Source organism: Budorcas taxicolor, chromosome 7, assembly GCF_023091745.1.
Source record: "Budorcas taxicolor isolate Tak-1 chromosome 7, Takin1.1, whole genome shotgun sequence".
Classification (NCBI taxonomy): domain Eukaryota; kingdom Metazoa; phylum Chordata; class Mammalia; order Artiodactyla; family Bovidae; genus Budorcas; species Budorcas taxicolor.
In genome coordinates this window covers 14,861,033-14,883,821 of record NC_068916.1, presented here as the reverse complement: position 1 = coordinate 14,883,821, position 22,789 = coordinate 14,861,033, and the positions used below count along the sequence as shown (strand labels likewise).

At 49.3% G+C, this 22,789-nt stretch overlaps 1 protein-coding gene across 1 annotated transcript; it reads right to left on the bottom strand.

Moving 5' to 3' along the window:
* Positions 1–508: 508 nt before the first annotated feature.
* LOC128051541 (intercellular adhesion molecule 1-like) lies at positions 509–20,993 on the bottom strand. Its single transcript, XM_052644171.1, is given in 6 exon segments — positions 509–669; positions 13,332–13,619; positions 13,988–14,296; positions 18,942–19,145; positions 19,148–19,227; positions 20,932–20,993. Coding segments are annotated over 6 exon segments (1,020 nt in total). The 3' UTR covers positions 509–592.
* Between the last annotated feature and the right edge of the window lie 1,796 nt (positions 20,994–22,789).

The window sequence follows — 22,789 nt, the reverse complement described above, 5'->3', positions numbered from 1 at the left end:
CCAGCCAGAAAAGCTTTCCTCGCTCCGCCCAGATTGTTCCTAAGGAATTTCCACGGGGATCTTTCTTCTTAAGGGTGGAGGGTGCTCAATTCCCGCCCCAAACGACCTGGGAAAAGGTGCCGAGTGGGGACCGGGGACGTCCCTCGGAAGGTCTGGGAAAATCCTCCGCTGGGGTCACTTTCCGGCGGGTTTTTAGCAAGTTCAGATCATTGTTTATTTTGGCCCCAGCCCCAAGTGTGCGAGCGGAGAGCTCCCCCGCGCGGCCCAAGTTTTACAGAGGGTTCAGTTCAGTTCAGTTCAGTTCATTTCAGTCGCTCAATCGTGTCCGACTCTGCGAATCGCAGCACGCCAGGCCTCCCTGTCCGTCACCAACTCCCGGAGTTCACTCAAACTCATGTCCATCGAGTCGGTGATGCCATCCAGCCATCTCATCCTCTGTCGTCCCCTTCTCCTCCTGCCCTCAATCCCTCCCAGCATCAGGGTCTTTTCCAGTGAGTCAACTCTTTGCATCAGGTGGCCAAAGTATTGGAGTTTCAGCTTTAGCATCAGTCCTTCCAATGTTTAAAAACCGTAAACCGTGGTTCTTCCTTCTCTAGCTCCACAGTGGCTTAAACAGTGTTGACAGCCTAGAGTGTGGACTCCCGGGTTGCTCAGTGATAAGAAATCCACCTGCCAATGGAGGGGACACTGGTTAGGTCTCTGATTTGAGAAGATCCCACATGCCTCGGAGCAACTAACCCCATGCGCCACAGCTACTGAGCCTGTGTTCTAGAGCCTGGGAGACACAACTGAGTCCCGTTCTACAACTACAGAAGCCCAAGTGCCCTAGAGCCTGTGCTCCACAAGGAGAAAAGCCCCTTCAAGGAGAAGCCAAGGAAGTACCACTACAGAGTAGCCCTCATTCTCCACTACTAGAGAAAAGCCCGCACAGCAGGGAAGACCCAGCACAGCCAAAAAGAAAAAGAAAATTTAAAGAACCTACTGTGCGCCAGGCATCATTCCACGTGTTGGGGGCACAGTAATGAGCAGAAGAGACCAAAATTCCTGCCATCATGCGGAGATTGTTATTAAAAGTAGGAACAACAGAAACAAAAATAAAATACATATAGGGACTTCCCTGGTGGCCCACTGGCTAAGATTCCACTGTCCAAAGGCCCCAGCCCAGGTTCCATCCCTGGTCAGGGAACTAGATCCCACGTGACATCACTAAGAGTTCACATGCCTCAACTAAAGATTCCCCAAGTGGAAGTAGAAGACGGAGAATCACCCAAGCAATAACTAAGACTCAACACAGATAAATAAATGCATAAATGTTTAGAAAATAAAACATGGAGACGTAGCTTGTGCTTGGTGCTAAGAAAAAAAATAAAGCAGGGAAGGGAATAGGAAATGTGAGGGTTCAGACAACTCTAAATAGAGCATCCTGGGAAATACTGAGAAGGTGACATTGAGCCAGGAATAGAGGGAGGTGCGGAGTGAGTCCTGATTATATCAGGGAAGGAATGTACCAGGCAAAGTGCACTGGATGTGCAAAGGCCTTGAGGTAGGAATTGACTTAAGGAAAAGCCAGGAGGCTGCTGTTGCTGGAGTGCAGGGAGGGAGGGAATTAGGGGAGAGGCAGGCAGGGAGGGAATGGGTAGAACATGGGCTGGGGAGAACTTTGGCTTTTCCTCTGAGTGAAGTGGGAGCCGTGGAGGGTTCTGAGCAGAGGGGAGACACCCCTGACTCGGGCATTTATAGGCACCCTCCTGAGACAGCAGGAGCTACAGTGTGTGGCAGGGAGGTTTGGTGGAGGACAGGGTGGATTCAGGAAACCAGGAGTAACGATGGAGCCTGGAGTGGACCATGGAGACTAGAGACGTGATCCAATTGGGCATTCATTTTGGCAGCAGGGCACATTGCACTTTTGGGACTTGGGAGCAGGGCAGAGTCAAGGTCAGCTCCTTGGTCCTGCTCTGATATCCTGTGAGGGTGGAGGGCCATTTCCTGAGATGAGGATGGGATGATAATGAGGGACAGTTTGGCAGGAGAAACTTGCACTCTCCATCCACACTCCTTTGTGCTTTCTTGAAAGAAAGGGAAGCAGATGCTCCCCCATCCCCTTTCCATAGCCACCAGGAAGGGCAGGGCTTCCTCCAGGGTACCAAGCAGTCTGAGGAAGGAAGGAATGGCTCCAGTGCAGACCAGAGGCTGTACACCAGGGCAGAAGTACCCAAACCCCACTCCAGGGCACTGTGCCTGCTCGGAACTCATCCTGAGCTCAGGTGTGACCACCTTGCTGTTCCCTTGAACTGGAATTCACTTCCTCTCATCCCTGATGGAGCCAGCCCTTTCTTGGTGTCTCAGCCTCCACTTACAAGCTTTCCTGAGGACATCCCTGGTGGTACAGGGGATGAGAATCTGCCTGTCAATGTAGGGGACAATGGTTCTTTTCCTGGTCCAGGAAGATCCCTCATGCCTCGAAGCATTTAAGCCCATGCCCCACAACTACTGAGCCCAGTGCTGCAGCTGCTGAAGCCTTCACACCTAGAGCCTGTGCTGCACAACAAGAGGAGCCACTGCAATGAGAAGCCGGCTCTCCCCAGCTAGAAAGATGTCCAAGCAGTAACGAGGACCCAGCGCAACCATAGATAAATAAATAAATACATTCAGTTCAGTTCAGTTCAGTCGCTCAGTTGTATCCAACTCTTTGCGATCTCATGGACTGCAGCACACCAGGCTTCCCTGTCCCTCACCAACTCCCAGAGCTTGCTCAAACTCATGTCCATCAAGTTGGTGTTGCCATCCAACCATCTCATCCTCTGTCCTCCCCTTCTCTTTCTGCCTTCAATCTTTCCCAGAATCAGGGAAGTTTATTTGTTTGTTTTTTTTTAAACTTTTCCCAATGCTCCTCTGGCCCCTTCCATCCTGGGCTACAGCCTAATCATTCCCTGTCACTTGCTCTAATGGTTTCATTACTGAAACTCATTCACTGGTTGAAATTCTTTTGACTGACTTGATTATATCACCTCCTTTATCACCTCCTATATCACTCACCTTTGCGTGAGTGCCAGAAGGCCAGGGAATCTCTCAGCCTCAGCACCTGAATCAACGTCCAGTCATTAGAGGCAGACAGTCAATAGTATTGGTTGAATGAATGAACTTCACTTATTCTCAGCATTCTGTACATGCTGTTCTTCCAAGCCAGGATTCCTTCCCCACTGCTTTTATGGAAGGCACTAGAGGATTTCATCCCCCAGGTTGTAACAGGGCTAGGAACACAAGGTCCAGACATCTTTACTTTTTTGGCTCCCAAGCTCTTTGTTTTAGCAAGCAGGCTTACTAGCTGCCACACTCAGGCTTAATTGCCCTGTGGCAAGTTCCCTGACCAGGGATCAAACCCGAAACCCCTTCATTGGACAGTGGATTCTTAACCACTGGACCACCAGGGAAGTCCTCTTTCTTTCTTTCCTGGTTTTTTTTTTTTTTTTAAGCTGCATGTTTGTGAGCTCTTACTTTCCCGACCTGGGATTGAACCCAGCCCCCACAATGAAGGTGCCAAGTCCCAAATACTGGGTCACCAGGGAATTCTCAGCTATCTTTTCAAAAGAACAGCTTTGTTTCCTTCAGATAAATACCCAGGAGAGGAATGCTTGGAGCATACATTAGTTCTGTATATTTATTGAAATAGAGTTGACTTATGTTTTGGGTAGTTCTATTTTTAATTTTCTGAGGAACCTCTATACTGTTCAGGCCCTAGTCTGAGTAACATTCCATTGTAAGGCCAAATCAAGTTTTGTTTTTCATTCATGGAATGACTTTGGTAGTTCCCACCTTTTGGCTATTCTGAATCATGGTGCTATCAGCATTCCTGTACAAGTGTTTGTATGAGCATCTTTTCAGTTCTTTGGAGTGTCTACCTGGGAGTGGAAATATAGAGTCACATGATAATTTCGTGGTGAACGATTTGAGGAACTGTGAGACTGTTTTTCCTGGCAGCTGTACCATTTTACATTCCCACCAGCAACGTACAAAGATTCCAGGGTTCCAATTTCTCCGCATCTTTGCCAGCATATATTTTGTTTAATTATTATGGTGATTGTCATCGTAATGGATGTGTATTAGTGGCCCAGTCGTGTCCTACTGTGTGACCCAATGTACTGTAGCCCACCAGGCTCCTCAGTCCACGGAATTCTCCAGGCAAGAATATGGGTAGCCATTCCCGTCCCTAGGGGATCTTCCTAATGCAGGCAGTGAACCCAGGTCTCCTGCATTGCAGGCAGATTCTTTACTGTCAGAGCCCCCAGAGGGGGAAGTGGTATCTCACTGTGGTTCCCCAATACTTCTGGTATGTCCAGTGGATGAGCCCAAAACAGAGCTGTGATGTACAGCTTGGATGTTCAGGGACCAGCAATTGCTGAGAGGATGGGGCCAAAGGGCACAGCCACCAGCTGTGACCTTGAGAGGCCACTTCCCCTGGTGATACCTTGATGGCCTCAGCTGCAGAAAGGGATGGTAATGCATCCTGCGAAGGGTGGGAGTGAGATTTCCATAAGACCATTACAGACTGCTGTGGTGGTCCAGTGGTTAAGAATCCACCTTCCAATGCAAGGGACACAGGTTCAATCCCTGGTCCAGGAAGACTCCACATGCCTCGGGGCACCTAGCTGGTGCAGCACAAATGCTGAGCCCACGCTCCAGAACCCCTGCTCTGCAACAAGAGAAGCCACTGCAGTGAGAAGCCCGTGCGTCACAGCTACAGAAGTGTCCCCTCCCACCTCGCTGCAACCAGAGAAAGCCTGCAAGCACCAAAGACCCTCGCAGCCAAAACAAAACAACCAAAGAAACAAAAACTAAAACAAAAAAGACCATTCATGGGACTTCCCTAGTGGTACAGTGGTTAAGAATCTGCCTTCCACTGCAGGGGACACAGGTTCAATCTTCGCTCAGGGAACTAACATCCCACATGCCTCAGGGCAACTAAGCCCTCAAAACTACTGAGCTTGTGAGCTTTAGAGCCCATGCTCCACAATAAGAGAAGCCCACTCACCCCAACAAAGACCCAGCACAGCCAAGAGAATGAAGAAGTCAATAAATAGACAAATAAAATTCAAAAGACCGTTCCTGCACAGGGAGAAAACAGAGAGCAGTAGTTGCAAGTTGTGTTTCCTTACGACTGAGCTCTGAGAATCCCACCTCAAACTTCCCAGTCAGGACCACAGACTTCCTCCTTTTTCCCCACAGATGAGTTCACTCTCGAATCATGGTTCCTCATAACAGCCCTAGAGTGGAAAGCAAAGCTGCGTGGTATGTGGATGTTGATCGAAACAGAACTCGGCTCCTCCAGCCACTCAGTTCAGTTCAATTCAGTTCAGCTGTTCAGTCGTGTCCATCTGTTTGTGACACCATGGACTGCAGCACGCCAGGCTTCCCTGTCCATTACCAACTTCCGGAGCTTACTCAAACTTATGTCTATCGAGTCAGTGATGCCATGCAACCATCTTAGCCTCTGTTGTCCCCTTCTCCTCCTGCCTTCAATCTTTCCCAACATCAGGGTCTTTTCAAATGAGTCAGCTCTTTGCATCATGTGCCCAAAGTATTGGAGTTTCAGCTTCAGCATCAGTCCTTCCAATGAATATTCAGGACTGATTTCCTTTAGGATGGACTGGTTGGATCTCCTTGCAGTCCAAGGGACTCTCAAGAGTCTTCTCCAACACCACAGTTCAAAAGCAGCAATTCTTCGGCCCTCAGCTTTCTTTATGGTACAACTCTCACATCCATACATGACTCCTGGAAAAACTGAAAGTTTATTCTGTGGCAGACTCTGCCATGCCACTGGCTGCGAATCCTGCCTGGAACTCAGGTCCACATTAGCCTAAGGTTCAAATCTCTGAACTTGGTGTTGGATGGGAGCCCAGGTCAGGCTTCTCCCGGCTGGAGGCCCTGCTAGAGCAGAAGGGCCTGGACCCCAGCTCTTGACCCTCTGTCTGCCCCCTCGCCTCCTCTCTCCAGCCTTTGGGTCTGTCCTACCGAGGTATAAGGAAGCATCACAGGGCAGTTCCTCCTGGGCTGGCGGCTTCCCCTTCCTTAGGTTCCCCAGCAGTGTGCTCCTGTTCTGAGCAGCTTTGTGAGGTATCTTCTTTCCTGGGTACATTGTTACTTGATGGAGGCATCTTTTCTTTTTCTTTTTTTTTTCTGTGGCCCCATCCTGAGCCATGGAACCTGCACCCCCTGCAGTGGAAGCACAGAGTCTTACCCACTGGATCACCAGGGAAGTCCTGAGATGGAAGCATCTTTTTTCTTAAATGTATTATTACTATTATTTGACTGCACTGGGTCTTCCCAGGTGACGCTAGTGGTAAAGAACTCTCCTGTCAATGCAGGAGACATAAGAGCCTGGGGTTTGATCCCTGGGTTGGGAAGATTCCCTGGAGGAGGGTACAGCAACCCAGTCCAGCGTAGTTTGCCTGCAGAATCCCATGGACAGAGGAGCCTGGTGGGGGTACAGTCCATGGGGTCACAAAGAGTCGGACATAACAGCATGCACACGTTACCGGGTCTTAGTTACAGCATGTGGGATCTAGTTCCCTGACCAGGTTTCAAACCCACACTCCCTATCTTGAGAGAGCAGAGTCTTAGCCACCTGATCACCAAGGAAATCTGAGATGGAGGTATCTTTGGTGGGGCTGTGGCTCTTTTCTCAGCCCTTGGGGGTCCTCCTATCCTCTCACGTCTCCTATTAGGCTTCTGTGTGTGTGTGTGCCACTCAGTCATGTCCGACTCTTTGCAACCCCATGGACTGAAGCCTGCCAGGCTCCTCTGGCCATGGGATTCTCCAGGCAAGAATATTGGAGTGGGTATCCATTCCCTTCTCCAGGGGATCTTCCCGACCCAGGGATGCACCCCAGGTCTTCTGCATTGCAGGCGGATTCTTGACCATCTGAGCCACCAGGGAAGCCCAGTGGATTTCCACACCAACCACCAATAAGCAGACACCTTCATTCTACATCACAGCCACCTTCCTCTTGCCCTCTGCATCTCCAGGATATCAGATTGCAGCCCCATTACCTCACTTGAGCTTTCTTAAGCCAAAGTCAGTCTCAGTCTTGGGTGTTCTGTCTTTAGGATATATTTCAAATGCTATGAAGTCTTCTTTCTCTCTGGGCTCTGGGTTAACCTGTGCCCTAAAAGTGTATGATAGGGTTTTTTTTTTTTTTTTGGCTTCACTGCAGGGCATGTGGGATCTTAGTGCCTTGAGGAGGGACTGAATCCCAAGGAGCAGCGAAAGTGTGGACTCCCAACCACAGGAACACCAGGGAAATGCCAGTGTGATAAGGATTTGCACACAGCAACAACTCCCCTGAAGAAATCTCTTCACCCATCTCTCTCTCTCTTTTAAAAAAAAAATTTTAATTGCAGAGAATTTCAAAATAGGCAACAGTGAAGAGGACATGTGGTGAAGCCACATGTGCCTGCTTCCACAGTCCTCATGGCCAGTCTTGCTCCATCCTGTCATGGGTTCAACTACTTTTCTTCCCAGGCAGAGCGGGGAATGTGCTGAGCCCCAGACTGTGATCTTATTTAGAAACAGGGTTTTTTCAGATCCTCAAGTTCAGGAAAGATCATTTGGATGGGCCCTAACTGAACATGACTGGTACTCTTATAAAAAGGGGAAATTTGAACACACACACAGGGACTACGCCATTTGAAGATGAGGACAGAGATCATGGTAATCAATCAAATAAAGAAGCACAGAGTGTTCGTCGCTCGGTCGTGTCTGACTCTGCGACCCCATGGACTGTAGCCTGCCAGTCTCCTATGTCCATGGAATTCTCCAGCCAAGAATACTGGAGTGGGTAGTCATTCTCTTCTCCAGGGGATCTTCACAACCCAAGGATGGAATCCAGGTCTCCTGCATTGCAGGTGGATTCTTTACTGTCTGAGCCACTAGTGAAGCCCATTGGATATGCAAAGAAGTGCAAAGGACACCAACAAACCACCTGAAGATAGAGGACAGGGAATCGACAGAGCCTGCTTCACAGCCTCAACAGGCATCAGCCCTGTTGATACATAATTTTTTCTTGGCTGGGCTACCAGGCATGCAAGGATCTTAGTTCCTTTTCCAGGCCTTGAACCCATGTCTCCAGCAAATGGAAGCACAGAGTCTTAACCACTGGACGCCAGGGACGCTCCAACCCTGATGACATCTTTTTTTCTTAATAATGTCTGTTTATTTACTAAGCTGGGTCTTCCTTGCTTTGCGGAGGCTTTCTCTAGTTTCAGGGGTCAACGGCTACTCTCTAGTTGCGGTGCGTGGGCTTCTCACTGCGGTGGCTTCTCTTGTTGCAGAGCACAGGATCTAGGTGGGCAGGTTTAACTGGGGCACACAGGCCTAGCCCCTCCATGGCATGTGGAAACTTCCCACAGGAGGGATTGAATCTGTGTCCCCTGAGGGATCGAACCTGTGTCCGCTGCATTGGCAGGCAGATTCTGAACCACTGGACCATCAGGGACGCCTCCTGCTGACATCTTGATCGTGGACTTCTGACTTCCAGAACTGTAAGATGGTACAGTTCTATTATTTGTTTGTTTCTTTAAAAATCAGGTTACTACATTTATTTTATTAGTTTCCTCTTCTTCTTTCTGGCTTTACTGTGTGGCAGGTGGAACTTACCCCACCAGGGATCCAACCCATGCCCCCTGCAGTAGAAGCAATCGGTCTTAACCACTGGACTAGGAGGGAAATCCCAGTTCTATTGTTGAAGCCCTTGTCTGTGCTACTTTGCTATGGCAGCCTAGGAAATGAATTCACGCATTATGCCCTGATCATCAGCACATCCCGACACGGAATCCTTTTTAAAATTATTTATTTATTTATTTTTGACTGCTTGGGTCTTCACTCCTGTTCGTGGGTTTTCTCTAGCTGTGGCTCACAGGCTTCCTTCCGTGTGGTGGCTACGCTCGCTGTGGAGCTCCGGCTCTACAGTGCAGGCTCCGTAGTTGTGGTGCGAGGGCTATTTCTCAGCCACATGTGGAACCGTCCCGGATGAGGGATTGAACCCGTGTCCCCTGCACTGGCAGGCAGATTCTTAACCACTGGACCACCAGGAAAGTCAGGGATCACTTTTTCTGATGCCTTTTTCATCCTTGATCTGGCCAAGGAATCGCAGTGTGGAGCAGCTACTTCTGACCTCTTTCTTCACCCTGTTCCCTGTTTTCAGCTGTGCTGAACCCTATTAAGCATCTCTATGACTAGGCTGGGAGCTGTCAGAGCAATAGAATTGTCTTTCTTGGGGCCTTGGTTCCCTGTGGGACTGATGAGAGGCAAAGAGAGAGGCTGGTAATGATTTGGGTTTAGCTCAGCGTTTCCCGCTCAGCCTCTGTATCCTTTCCTACTACTTGTTCCAAATTGCTTTTTCCCTTTGTTTTTTTTTTTTTAAATAAAAAAATGTATTGTTATTTCTAATGGAAATATAGTTGATTTACAATGATGTGTCAGTTTGAGACACACAGCAAAGTAACTCAGCTATGCAAGCAGGCATGTGAGATCTTAGTTCTCCAACCAGGGATCAAACCTGCACCCTCTGCACTGGAAACATGGAATTCAAACCACTGGACTGTCAGATTTTTCTTTTTCTCTCGGTCAAATATGATGCTTTAAGGATCACAATTTATGTCCGTGGAGGACTTTTGAAGAGTGTGTTGTGAGCTCTGTAAGCCAGTCCTGAGAGGCATCCCAGAGATGTTTTCAGGGAGGAGCTATTCAGTCAATGGGTCACGGTGTTCACATGGCCGGGCCCACACACCAGGTGGCAGTTTTGGCTGACTGTAAAGAAACTACCACATTATTTTGTACTCTGTGTTGTGACTATTAAAGAAAAACAATAACTTGGGGGATTAGGGACATCCTTGACCTCTATCTAGCTACTAGATGCCAGCAGCACCCCCACCCCAGGGGGAACAACAAAAATGTCTCAGACATTGCCAGAAGTCCCCTGGGGCTGTGGAATCACCAGGGAAGAGAAGGACCGATTTAGCCCCAGGAAAGTGCCAAAGCAATAGTCTTGTCCTGGCCCTATTTCCTCTGGGCAACATCTCAGAGCCTAAAAGCAGCCCCCAATCAGCCTTTTGAAAACAGTTAAGTCATGGATGGGGCGCATCAGGAGGGGTCCAGGGTGAAAACGCAGAGTCCTGGGCCCTAAAGGCAAATTCTGCAGGTCCTGGTAGGGCCCAGGGAGCTGTATTTCACAACCTCTCCACTTAAAAGTTTAAAAAGCATTTTCCCCGGCTCTATTAAGATGTAGTTAACAAATAAAAACCGCATATATTTAAGGTGTACAACACGATGATTTGATATATACATACCCACTGTAAAATGACTACCACCATCAAGCTGATGCATTCATCACCTCACTTGGTTCTCTCTTTCATTTTTTTGGCCATACCACACAGCCTGAGGGATCTTAGTTCTTCAACCAGCAACTGAACCTGCACCCCCTGCAATGGAAGCCCAGACTTTCAGCCACTGGACCACCAGGGATGCCCTCAGCTAGCATTTTTTGTACGTATAGTGAGAATACTGCCGTCCAACTACACAGTGCGGTATTATTAGCTATAATCACCATGCTGTACGTTGAATCCTCAAAACTTACTCATCTAACAACTGAAAGCTTAAATCCTTCAATCAAATTTGCCCCCAGCCCCAGGCAACCACCCTTCTACTCTCTGCTTCTGTGCGTTTGATTTTTTAAAATTTCACATGTAAATGAAATCATATGGTATTTATGCTTCTGTGTTTGGCTTATGTTAGCATGATGTCCTCCGGGCTCATCCATGTTGTGGCAAATGGCAGGATTTCCTTCTTGATGGTTGAATAATATTTCCTGTGTATGTGTGTCTGATGATCCCTTTCTTCTCTTTGGCCGCACTGAGTGGCACGTGGCATCTTACTTCCTCGACCAGGGATCAAACCCACGCCCCTTGCAGTGGAAGCACGGACTCCCAACCACGGAACTACCAGGGAAGGCCCTGTAGCACTTCTGCTTTATTCAACCATCCATTGACAAATGCTGAGGTTTTTTTCCGTATCTTGGCTGCTATGAGTAATGCTGCAAAGAACATGGGGTTGCAGATATTTGTTCAAGAGAGTGATTTCATTTCCTTTGGATATATACCCAGAAGTGGGATTGCTGGATCATATGGTAGTTTTACATTTAATCCCATGAAGAACCTCCACACTGTTTTCAAGAATGGTAATTACTTCCTAACATGGTACCATATACGTGCTTTTATGGCTTGTCTCTCGTACTACCATGTAAGATCTCCGAGGGTAGAAACAAAATAGAGTGTTCAATATGGACTTAGAGGTCTGAATTCTCTTTTAAATAAGCTTACTGAAGCAACATTTAGAGGCCACAAAATTTTTACCCATTTTAAGAACAGAAATCAATATTTTCTTAGTAAACTTGCTAAGTAGGCGATTGTCATCACTACCCACTTTTGAAACATTTACATCATTCCAAGAACCCTCATGCCTGGTTCCAATTAATCCTCATTCCTGCCCTTCAACCCTAGGCAGTCACCAATCTACTTTCTGTCTTTATAGATCTGTCTCTTATGGACCTTTTATAGAATGGGTCATGCAACTTACATTATTTTGTGTCTGACTTCTTTCACGAAGCATAATTGAGTTCCATCGTGTGAGTATGTGTCAGCATTTTGTTCCTTTTTCTTGCTGAGTCATACTCCATCGTATGGATGAACCAGATTGTGTTGATCCATTCATCAGCTGATGGACATCTGAGTTGTTTTCACTTTAGGTCTATTACGAAAAATGCTGCTGTACATATGCATGGACAAGTCTCTGTGTGGACATACCTGTTCATTTCTCTCGGGTAGATACCTGGAGTCAAATTTCTAGGCCGCATTGTAAGTTTAGGTTTGTCTTTCTGAGAAACTGCTAAACTGTTTTCCAAAGTGGCACGGCCATTTTGCATTCGAGGTTGGGATTATGAACACACCATTCTACAGACGATGAAACCAGCAGAGACTTGTCAGGCGATTTGTGAGTCTACTTGGAGTGTCCAGTGTTGGAGTTCAGATTCAAATCTGTCTGTTTTTGCTTTTCACCTTAGAATATGCACTCTTAAAACTAACATCGCAAATGCTGCTGACAATGAGTCACACCTACGCATCTCCATTTGCCTTTCATGACAGATTTAACTATTCTCAGACAGGACTGCTTAGGGAAAGGCAGTAAATGTCGGATGTCTGAATTTGAGGAAGTACGTTTGCTTCGTAGATACATGAGAAAGATGTAGACAGTGTGAGGATGGAGAGATGGATTAGAAACCCTTCGAAGATGAAACCCTTCGAAGATGGCTAATGAAATGACAGGTCCAAGCAACTGTCCCTGCAGGATCAAATCATTAGGGAACAGTCAGAGAGTTTACAAAGGTAGGATCAGGTGGATGGCATGTGAACCTCTTGATCAGCTGTAGTCCTCAGAAACGGAAAGAGAAATGCAGAATCCTGTCCTCCTGGTGAGTGTCTCCAGCACCACCTAGAATGAATTAATGGCTTTCATTTCTTGAATTTGACTGGTGACAAAGGAACACGTTAAGTGACATAAGGGAATGCCATCAGCCAATATCAAACTATGGGAAACTGCAGGGCAAGCAGCCTGGCTTAAAAAAAAAATTTTTTTTCGCCTGACCACACAGCATGTCAGATCTCAGCACCCCAACCAGGGATTGAACCCCTTGGCCCTGCAGTGGAAGCTCTGAGTCCCTTCCCGGCCCCAAACTCCAGCACTCACAGAGCATGTTCACGACCATTTCACGAGTGACTTCACCACGAGCGCTGGAGGCCGGACACAGGTAGGTGCCCGCCACCTCCTGCTTGACGGGCCTCAGGTCCCGGATGGGCAGCGAAGCCCAGTCCCCTTTCCGGCTACAGTTCAGCTTGGGGATTGGGTTCCCCCCGGCCTCACACTTCAGGGTCTGCTCCGAGCCTTCCTGCCACGTCCAGTTTGCCAGGCAAACCCACTGGTCTAGTTGGGGGACTCTGTGCCACCCCATAGATGGCAGCCCACCAGGCTCCCCCGTCCCTGGGATTCTCCAGGCAAGAACACCGGAGTGGGTTGCCATTTCCCTCTCCAATGCATGAAAGTGAAAAGTGAAAGGGAAGTCGCTCAGTCGTGTCCGACCCTGTGCGACCCCAGGGACTGCAGCCCACCAGGCTCCTCCACCTATGGGATTCTCCAGGCAAGAGTACTGGAGTGGGGTGCCATTTAACCCCGCCCCAGCGTTATCCCGACCCTCCTCGTAAGGCTCTCTTGGGTTTCCACTTACTGTTGATGATCACGCTCTCTCGCGTCTTTTGGATCTCATTCCCCAGACTCACTGGACACTTCAAGGAATGGGTGCCCTCTTCCTCCTCGTTTCCCTCGATCCAGGCCTCAGCCAAGACGGAGTAATCATGGTACATGATGATGGTTTCCAGCCTCTTGTCCCCCAGCTGCACATAGACCTCAGCGTCCCAGGCTGGGAACAGTCCATCCAGCGTGCACTTCACCGGCCACCGTGAGCCTACTTCCACAACCAGGGGGGCCTCAAGGTGCGGGTCGGTCGATGGCATGACTGGTGAGACAGAGCCGGTGTAAACAGGGGGCAGACAGACATCCTGAAGCCCTCTCCCGGGCCATTTCCATCCCCCCAGGCTGGAACGCCCTCTTCCAGGGAAACTGGCTGGGTCACTCTTGTCTCAGGACACACATACCACTTGCCCTGGGTCACAGCCTTCTCAGATCATCCTTCAGTGCAGGCACTCAGCCCAGAACGTTCCACCTCAGTGGCCAAGAAGATGCTCTTCCCAGAAGCCTTTGCAATCAAGGTTGCCACTTTCTCAGCAGCCCCATGGCCAGGGGCCTCTCCTTCTCAGGGACCCTGCATCCCAAGCAAGAAATCCCCCTCAGTCCATCTTCTCTGCTGGCTCCCCAGTGCCTCACCATAGGTCTGGAGCTTCCTAGGGGCTGAGGTGTTCTGGAAGAGTTCCAGCCCTTGTGACCGCAAGTCCATTTCCCAGCGGCAAGAGAAACTGGTGCCATGGTCCTCTCTTCTTGGCTGCACCATGAACGTGACCTCGGCAGGCTCCTCCTTTCCCACGGGCTGCCGGTCCAGCTCCTCCTCCCCTTGGAGCAGCACCATGGAGAGGTGGTGCCGGGGGCCCCCGCCAGACACCTGGCAGCTCAGGTTGAGTTCTTCACCCACAGGCTGCCAGAGGGGCAGGGGAGCCAGCTCCACGCGCTCCGGGAACCCTGCAGGGGAAAGAGGTGTTGTGTGAACAGGACAGGCTGGCTGCCTGCCCACAGCGGGTGTGTTGGGGCCCTTGGACACACCTGCTCCAGGAACCTCACCATTTTCTCCCCAGAACACTCCCCAAACCACCTAAGCCAGATCGGAATGTTAAGAGCTTCAGGATAACCTGGTGAGACGTCCCCAAGTGGTTGTGAAAGAGGCAAAACAATTCTTTATTCACAGCAGCATCTGAGAGTCAAGTGGGAAAGGACCTTCAAAGTCTATTACCAGGAGTCGCAGCAATACATTACGCTTAAACTGCCCAGTCTCTAGACTTTGCTGTAAAATACAAAGAGAAATTCTTCCTTCTCTTTGTGGCCTTATTTTTCTCCACGGCAACTCTCACCTCTGACGTACAAGATCATCGACTGAGTTCATTGGTTTCTCTACTCTCCCTGCCACAGAATGTCAGCCCAGGAGGGCAGGGGTGTTTGTCTGTTTTGTCCTCAGTTGTACGGTTGGCACCCAGGAGGTGTTCTGTATTTGTAAAAAGAATGAAATAGAGCCACCAACACTGATTCGAGGCTTTTCAGGAGTTTCCTTTTAAGGGTTCCTGAATGAACTGTGTGATCCCCTGAAATGTCAAACATATCAGAACAGACACTCAAAACAAAGCCCTGAGTATCCCCTGAAGGCACCATCTGTGGGTGGGGTACCCACAGGCTGGGGTCTCCATTCTGCATGAGATAATAGAATTCCCAGCCTGGATCTTCCTGCCAGTGGAAATTGCCAGCAGTGGCTGAGCACTGAGACACTCCCCAGACTCCCCTGGGAGGGGTCTTGAGGCCTCCCGCTTCTAGGCCCTTCTCAAGAGGCCCTGAAGTGAAGTTGCTCAGTCGTGTCCGACTCTTTGCGACCCCGTGGACTGTAGCCCACCAGGCTCCTCCGTCCATGGGATTCTCCAGGCAAGAATACTGGAGTGGGTTGCCATTTCCTTCTCCAGGGGATCTTCCTGACCCAGGGATCGAACTCAGGTCTCCCGCATTGCGGGCAGATGCTTTAACCTCTGAGCCACCAGGGAAGCCCAGAGGCCCTGAAGTGTCACTTAAATAGCAGCATTGCTTCGAGTTGGTTTTCGGACCTGAGTTCACCTTCTCCCCAGGTTGCCAGCATCAAAAAAAAAAAAAAAAAAAGGATCAGTGATCTTAAAATGTCAGGAGGCTGACATTCCTAGCTTCTCTGCTTTCTTGCTTTGGCCAGTGGGGGCGTGACTTTGCCACCCGAATAATCCCTGCCCTCAGGGTTAGGGAAAGGAAGCCTGGGTTTTCTAAGCTATAAACTGGGTCTAAAGAGAGTAGGGCTCTTGTTATTATTATTAATTTACTTTAAAAATATTTATTACCTTATGTGTGCAGGATCTCATTGCAGCGTGCCAGATCTTTTCTTGAAGCAAGAAGGCTCTTCCCTGCAGCAAACCATGCTTCTCTCTAGTTATGGTGGGCAGGATCCAGAGTGCTCAGCGTCAGTAGATGTGGTGCTTGGACTTAGCTGCCCTTTGGCATGTGGGATCATAGTTTCCCAACCAGGGACAGAAACTTCTGCGTTGGAAGGCAGATTCTTAACTGCTGTACCACGAGGGAGGACTCATAATGGTTTTATTTGGACTATAATCCACTTCAGAAGTTAAGAGGATGACTGTAAACTGGAATGAGGTTACTTTTTAAGGTGAGGAATGTGTGTGTGCTTAGTCGTATCTGATTCTTTACGACCCCATGGACTGTAGCCCACCAGGGTCCTCTGTCCATGGGATTTTCTGGGCAAGAATTCTGGAGTGAGTTGCCATTTCCTTCTCCAAGGTGAGAACTACATTCTTTAAAAAAAAATTTTTTTTATTTATATGGCTGTGCCGGGTCTTCATTGCACACACAGAATCTTTAATTGTAGCATGTGGGGTCTAGTTCCCTGATCAGGGATGGAACCTGGCCCCCTGGGAGTACAGAGTCTTAGCCACTGGGCCACCAGGGAAGTCCCTGCTATTCCCTTCTTGTACACGCCACTGCCCACGACATGTGTGACTTGGATTGGGTCCACAGCTAGCTGCTCCCTGGCTTCCTGTAAGGTCAGCCCTCTGCTCTAGATGTCTGCCTGCTCACACACTCTCCATGGCTCCCTATCACCGGAAGGAGAAGGTCTCAGTTTCTCGGTCTGGCATCCGAAGTCCTGCCAAACTCAGCTCCAGTGACACCAATCCATTGATATTCAGTTCCTCTAATCTCCCCAATCACATGTCAGTTTGTTTCCCCACTCCAAGCTTTTGGCCAGGCTGTTCCTTCTGTCTACCCTTAAAAAAATTGATTCTTTTGTTTTTGGCTCTGCTGAGTCTTCTTGCCGTGTGAGCTTTTCTATTATTGAGGTGATGGGGGTACTCTCTAGTTGTGGTGCGCAGGCTTGTCTGACGGGGATTCTGGGCTCTAAGGCTGGCAGGCTTCAGTGTTGTGGCCCACGGGCTTAGTTGCTCTGCGCCATGTGGGATCTTCTCAGATCAGGGATTGAATTTGTGTCTCCTGCACTGACAGGCAGATTCTTTACCACTGAACCACCAGGGGAGCCCTGTTCCCTCTATCTAGCATGCTTGTCATTACCAACTCCTGTGCGTGCTTCAAATCCAGTTAGGGGCCTCTCCTGCAAAAATTACAACTCTTTCTAGAGAAATTTCAGCCACCCAGAGATGCTTCTTCATCTAAATACTGGCAGTGGGGCAGGACCAAGCTACAATCTCTCCTAGGTGATCCTTTGCTACTGGGTGCAACCGTGTGATCCATTTCACAGAGGTGAAAACTAAGGCAAAGTTTGGCACCCAAAGAGGGAGAAATTTAGCAGAACCGGGACTCAAACCTGGAGGGTGGTGCTTTCAATCTCAGGCTGAGATGCAGAGGGTCCTACTAGGAGGTTTCTGGGGGGTTTTCAGAGGCCACTGAGATCGTTTGGGGACTTTGCTCACTTGGCCAGCAGCTGTTCAAACATTCCTGAAACCAGAAACAAAGCCACTGTTTGCCCCAAAGCTGCTTTTACTCAGGCACTGTGAAGGTGAATGTCCCTCAGGCCTCATTGCATCATTAGACCTTTCCAAGGGGGTCAAGCGAAAATCAATCAGGAAGCCATAAGTTCCCCCTCCCTCCCCCACATGAGGATCACTCCAGCACATGGACTTAGTTGCTCACAGGCATATCTTGGTTCCCCCACTAGGGACTGAACTTGTGTTCCTTCCACTGCAAGGCGGGTTCATAACCACTAGATCACTAGGGAAATCCCTCTTTCTTCCTTTTTTATTTTCTCTTAGTTTGAATTTCGTGTATCTATTTATTGCTTGTGTCATGCTAACTCATTGTCACACTTCAAACATCCAAAGGAAATAAAAGGCACATGGAGAAAATGCATCCCCTGCCCTCTCCTGGAGCCCCCTCTCCCACCCCGGTTTCTCTTGTCATAGCCAGCTGCTTTTGCTGTGTTTTTGTCCAGAGCTCTTTAATGCAGAAACACAACCTCTCTATCCCTGCCCCCATGTCTCCCTAACACTGTGGTACCTTGACAGTCCTTCTGGGCAGACCTTACTTCTTTTGAACTTGACAATACCTCAAATTTTCTGTCTCATTCTTTTACACAGTTGCATACTATTCCATGGGATGACGGAACCATGGTTTCTCTCCTCAGCCCTCTATGTTTTTTAACAGATTTTTTAAAAAAAATTTGGACCATTTTTAAGCTCTTTATTGAATATGTTACAATATTGTCTCTGTTTTATGTTTTGGGTTTTTGGCTGTGTGGCATGTGGGATCCCAGTTCTGGACCAGACATCACACCCGCACCCCCTGCACTGGAAGGTGAAGTCTTAAGCACTGGACCACCAGGGAAGTCTCCCCAGTTCCCTACATCTGAGTGACTTGCAAGCTATTTCCCTTCCAGATCAAGCCACAGTGAATAACCCCCTACCTGCTTCAGTTCCCTCGTGAGTGGGAACGCCTATAGGCCCAATTTCTAAAAGTGGGTATTCTATGTCAAAGGACCCACACATGTGACATTTTGGGGACTGATGTCTGCTTCCCCACCAGAAGTTGTGACTCTTGGGACCCCCACTCTGTCAGCAATGTCCACAGACTGTCTGCTTCCCCATACTCTTGCCAGACCAGTTGTTACCAGTTTTTTGGATTGTTGACAATGCTTGAAAAAAAAAAATCTCAGGGCTAATTTAAATTCACATCTTTTACTTATTTATCTATTTCTTGGTCTCAAGGCTTGTAAGGACTCAGTTCCCTGACCGAGTACTGAATCCAGGCCACATCAGTGCCTCTACACTACCAGGAAACACACCGCAGTGTGGTTTTTTTTTAAAGAGTCAGATCTAGGACCATCTCACCTTATTAAAGAGGCCTAGAGAGACGGCATTCTGGAACATTCTGAATCCCTGTCCATATTTGATGGGCACCCCAAGGAAGTTCAAGGAGGGTGTCCAGATGACATCAGACTTTCCAAAGAGGAGCCTCCTGCCCGTCAGTGAGACCCTGCCTCCACTCACCAAGTTACGAAGGCTTTCCAACCTGCTGGGACTCCCCTGTCCACCTCCCCCACCCAGTCTGCCTAGTCCAGACCCTGGACCCAGCCACTCACAGTGTATGGTGAGGTCCATCGAAGCCATCGTCACTTCACCGTGACACATTGAGATGCGCGTGTCATCTTCTTGCACATCACTCAGTTCAAAAACCTTCCAGCTGTTCCTGCGGTCCACTATCTTCTTGGTTGATTTAGTCTCTAGGCTCAAAATTGCCTTTTGGTCACAGGAGATTCTGCAGTGCACCCTCAGAGAGCCTCCTGGGGTATGATGGCTTTTGAAGGATGTATTGATGTTCCGGCACCTCCAGGCCCCGGAATCAAAAGCGGGGGGGAGGGGTCAGGCCTGACAACTGGGGCTCATCAATATTACTGCAGCCAGCCTGTGCTGGGGACACAGCATTGAACAAGACCAAACTCTGCTTTCAGTGTGGGAGCCAGAAAAATTCATGAGTAAACAACATAATTAACAACTGATGCTGACAAGGGCTTTGGGAAAGACGAAACAGGATGAGAGAACAGACAGTGCCTTGGTGACTGGGGAATGTGTGAGCAGAGATCAGGATGCAGGGCAGGGGTGGGCCATTCCAGGGAAAAGGGAAATGACCTCCAGGAAAAGGAACAGCAAGTGCAGAGGTCCTGAGGCAGGGCAGCTGGAGCAGAGTAAGGGGATAGGTTGGGGGAAAATGAAGTCAGGAGGGTCACGTAAGCAGTATTCAGCCATGCCAGGGATGTGGTCTTCATTCTGAGGACCTTGAGTGGCCATGGAGGATGTTAGCGAAAGAGGCGCGTGGAGTCAGTGTCCATTTCCCTCCCAAGAGGTCAAGTGTGAAGAAGCTCCAATCAGGCTGGTCCCCACTCCCTTGGACAAGTGGTTTCCCCTCTCTGGCCCTCACTTTTCCCTATCTGTAAAGTGGGCGAATACAGTCACTCCACCATCCGCTAGTACAGGGCAGGTAGCCAGTGGCTGCAGGAAAGAAGAAGGAGGTCTGTTCTGATAAGCTCCCTCAGACCATGGTGCTTTCAAACTGAAAAACTATCTGTGTGAGCCCACCCATCCTAACACTGCCACGCATCCCCCCAGACCCCCCTCAAAACAATCTCTGCCTTCAGCTCTGGGTCTACACCATCTAGGATGGAGGTGTGTGGAAACAGCAGCTCTGAGTTCTCCAAGGGTGGTTCTGGGAGCCTTCCCACTTCAGAGGGAAATGGTGAGACCTGAAGGGAGGCTGGGGCTTCCCTGGTGGCTCAGATGGTAAAGAATCCACCTTCCAAAGCAGGAGACGTGGGTCGGATCCCTGGGTCAGGAAGGTCCCCTGGAATAGGCAATGGCAACCCGCTCCAGTATGCTTGCCTGGCAATTCCATGGACAAGAGCCCCTGCAAAAGGAGAGGTTACTCAGCTAGAAAGGGGTAGAATTCAGATTGGAATCCCAGTTAGAACTCTTTGTTGAGCTGATGTGGATTTTTCAGTCTCTTGCTTTCTGACAGTGACGGCCATCTGAGACCAGCTGTCCCCCTTCTCCCCTTCCTCCTGACTGAAGGTGGGGAAGGGCTGCTGGGACATCCCACTTCTCAGCCTCTGCTCCCTGGGCAAGTCAGCCCTGGAATCCTCCTGAGCAGAGTCCAGGACTTCCCCCGGGGGCACCAGGTGAGGAACAGAACGTGCATGGTGGGGTGGTGGGGTGGGGACCCCAGTCTACCTAAGCTTGGGGTGGCCCTCCTCACAGTCAGACCACCTCCTGGGCCAGGACACAACCGCTGAGAGGTGGCCGCTGTTAACTTCACTTTACAGCGGAAAACCTGTAGATCCTCGTGAGAGGCAACCCGTAGTCCGAGAGCACACAGTCGGGCCATGAAGGGTCTGGATGGGAACCCACGGCTGCTGACTTTCAATCGGTGCCTCTAACCCCAACTTCCTAGAAACAGCGACCTAAGAACGAATCGCCTTATTCCCAGGCGGTCGCGGGCTGGTCCTCCCACGGCTTCAGGACGCACCCCATGTCTCCAAAGCTGACTCGACGGCAGCCCGCGCCCCTAACTCACCCGACAGCAGAGTCCAGAGCAGGGCCAGGAGCGCAAGCCGCGCGGCACCGGCGGCGCCAGGAGCCATCGCAGGCGGAGGTGGGGCGGAGGAGCTGGTGCCAAGGAGCACGGCCAAGACTCAGGCGCCAGGGCTTCACGCCTGGCCGAGGGGGCGGAGCGGGCGGTGCTCCGAAGAAACCTCGCGCTTTCCCCTCCCGAACCGGACCCTGGCTTTTCCGGATTGAGAGAGTGCCTAGCCGGATCCTGCTTTGTCCCCCCTCGCTGGGCGCTCAGCACTGATATTTCCGAATTGAAATCCTGACGGCTGCCTAGCGGCCGCTCTGCTCCCGGCGCTAGGGGGTCCGTCCCTGAGCGGACCTGACCTTGATTGTGAGTTTACTTTGCGCTGAAGCGCTTTAAACTGTGGAAAAATTCTTCAGTTCAGTTTAGTTCAGTCGCTCAGTCGTGTCCGACTCTTTGCGATCCCATGAACCGCAGCACGCTAGGTCTCCCTGTCCATCACCAGCTGTTGGAGTTCACCCAAACCTGTCCATTGAGTCGGTGATACCATCTAACCATCTCATCCTCTATCGTCCCCTTCTCCTCCTGCCCTCAATCTTTCCCAGCATCAGGGTCTTTTCCAATGAGTCAGCTCTTCGCATCAGGTGGCCAAAGTATTGGAGTTTCAGCTTCAACATCAGTCCTACCAATGAACACCCAGGACTGATCTCCTTTAGGATGGACTGGTTGGATCTCCTTGCAATCCAGGGGACTCTCAAGAGTCTTTTCCAACACCACAGTTCAAAAGCATCAGTTCTTCAGTGCTCAGCTTTCTTTATAGTCCAACTCTCACATCCATACATGACTACTGGAAAAACCATAACCTTGACTAGATGGACCTTTGTTGACAAAGTGATGTCTCTGCTTTCTAATATGCTATCTAGGTGGGTCAAAACTTTCTTTCCAAGGAGTAAGCGTTTTTTATTTTCATGGCTGCAATCACCATCTGCACTGATTTGGGGGCCCAGAAAAATAAAGTCAACCACTGTTTCCCATCTATTTGCCATGAAGTGATGGGACCAGATGCCATGATCTTCGTTTTCTGAGTGTTGAGCTTTAAGCCAACTTTTTCACTCTCCTCTTTCACTTTCATCAAGAGGCTTTTTAGTTCTTCTTCACTTTCTGCCATAAGAGTGGTGTCATCTGCATATCTGAGGTTATTGATATTTCTCCCAGCAATCTTGATTCCAGCTTGTGCTTCATCCAGCCCAGCGTTTCTCATGATGTACTCTGCATATAAGTTAAATAAGCAGGGTGACAATATACAGCCTTGACATACTCCTATTTGGAACCAGTCTGTTGTTCCATGTCCAGTTCTAACTGTTGCTTCCTGACCTGCATACAGGTTTCTCAAGAGGCAGGTCAGGTGGTCTGATACTCCCATCTCTTTCAGAATTTTCCACAGTTTATTGTGATCCACACAGTCAAAGGCTTTGGCATAGTCAATAAAGCAGAAATAGATGTTTTTCTGGAACTCTCTTGCTTTTTCCATGATCCAGCGGATGTTGGCAATTTGATCTCTGGTTCCTCTGCCCTTCCCAAAACCAGCTTGAACATCTGGAAGTTCACGGTTCATGTATTGCTGAAGCCTGGCTTGGAGAATTTTGAGCATTACTTTACTAGCATGTGAGATGAGTGCAACTGTGTGGTAGTTTGAGCATTCTTTGGCATTGCCTTTCTTTGGGATTAGAATGAAAACTGACCTTTTCCAGTCCTGTGGCCACTGCTGAGTTTTCCAAATTTGCTGGCATATTGAAAGTAGCACTTTCACAGCATCATCTTTCAGGATTTGAAACAGCTCAACTGGAATTCCATCACCTCCAC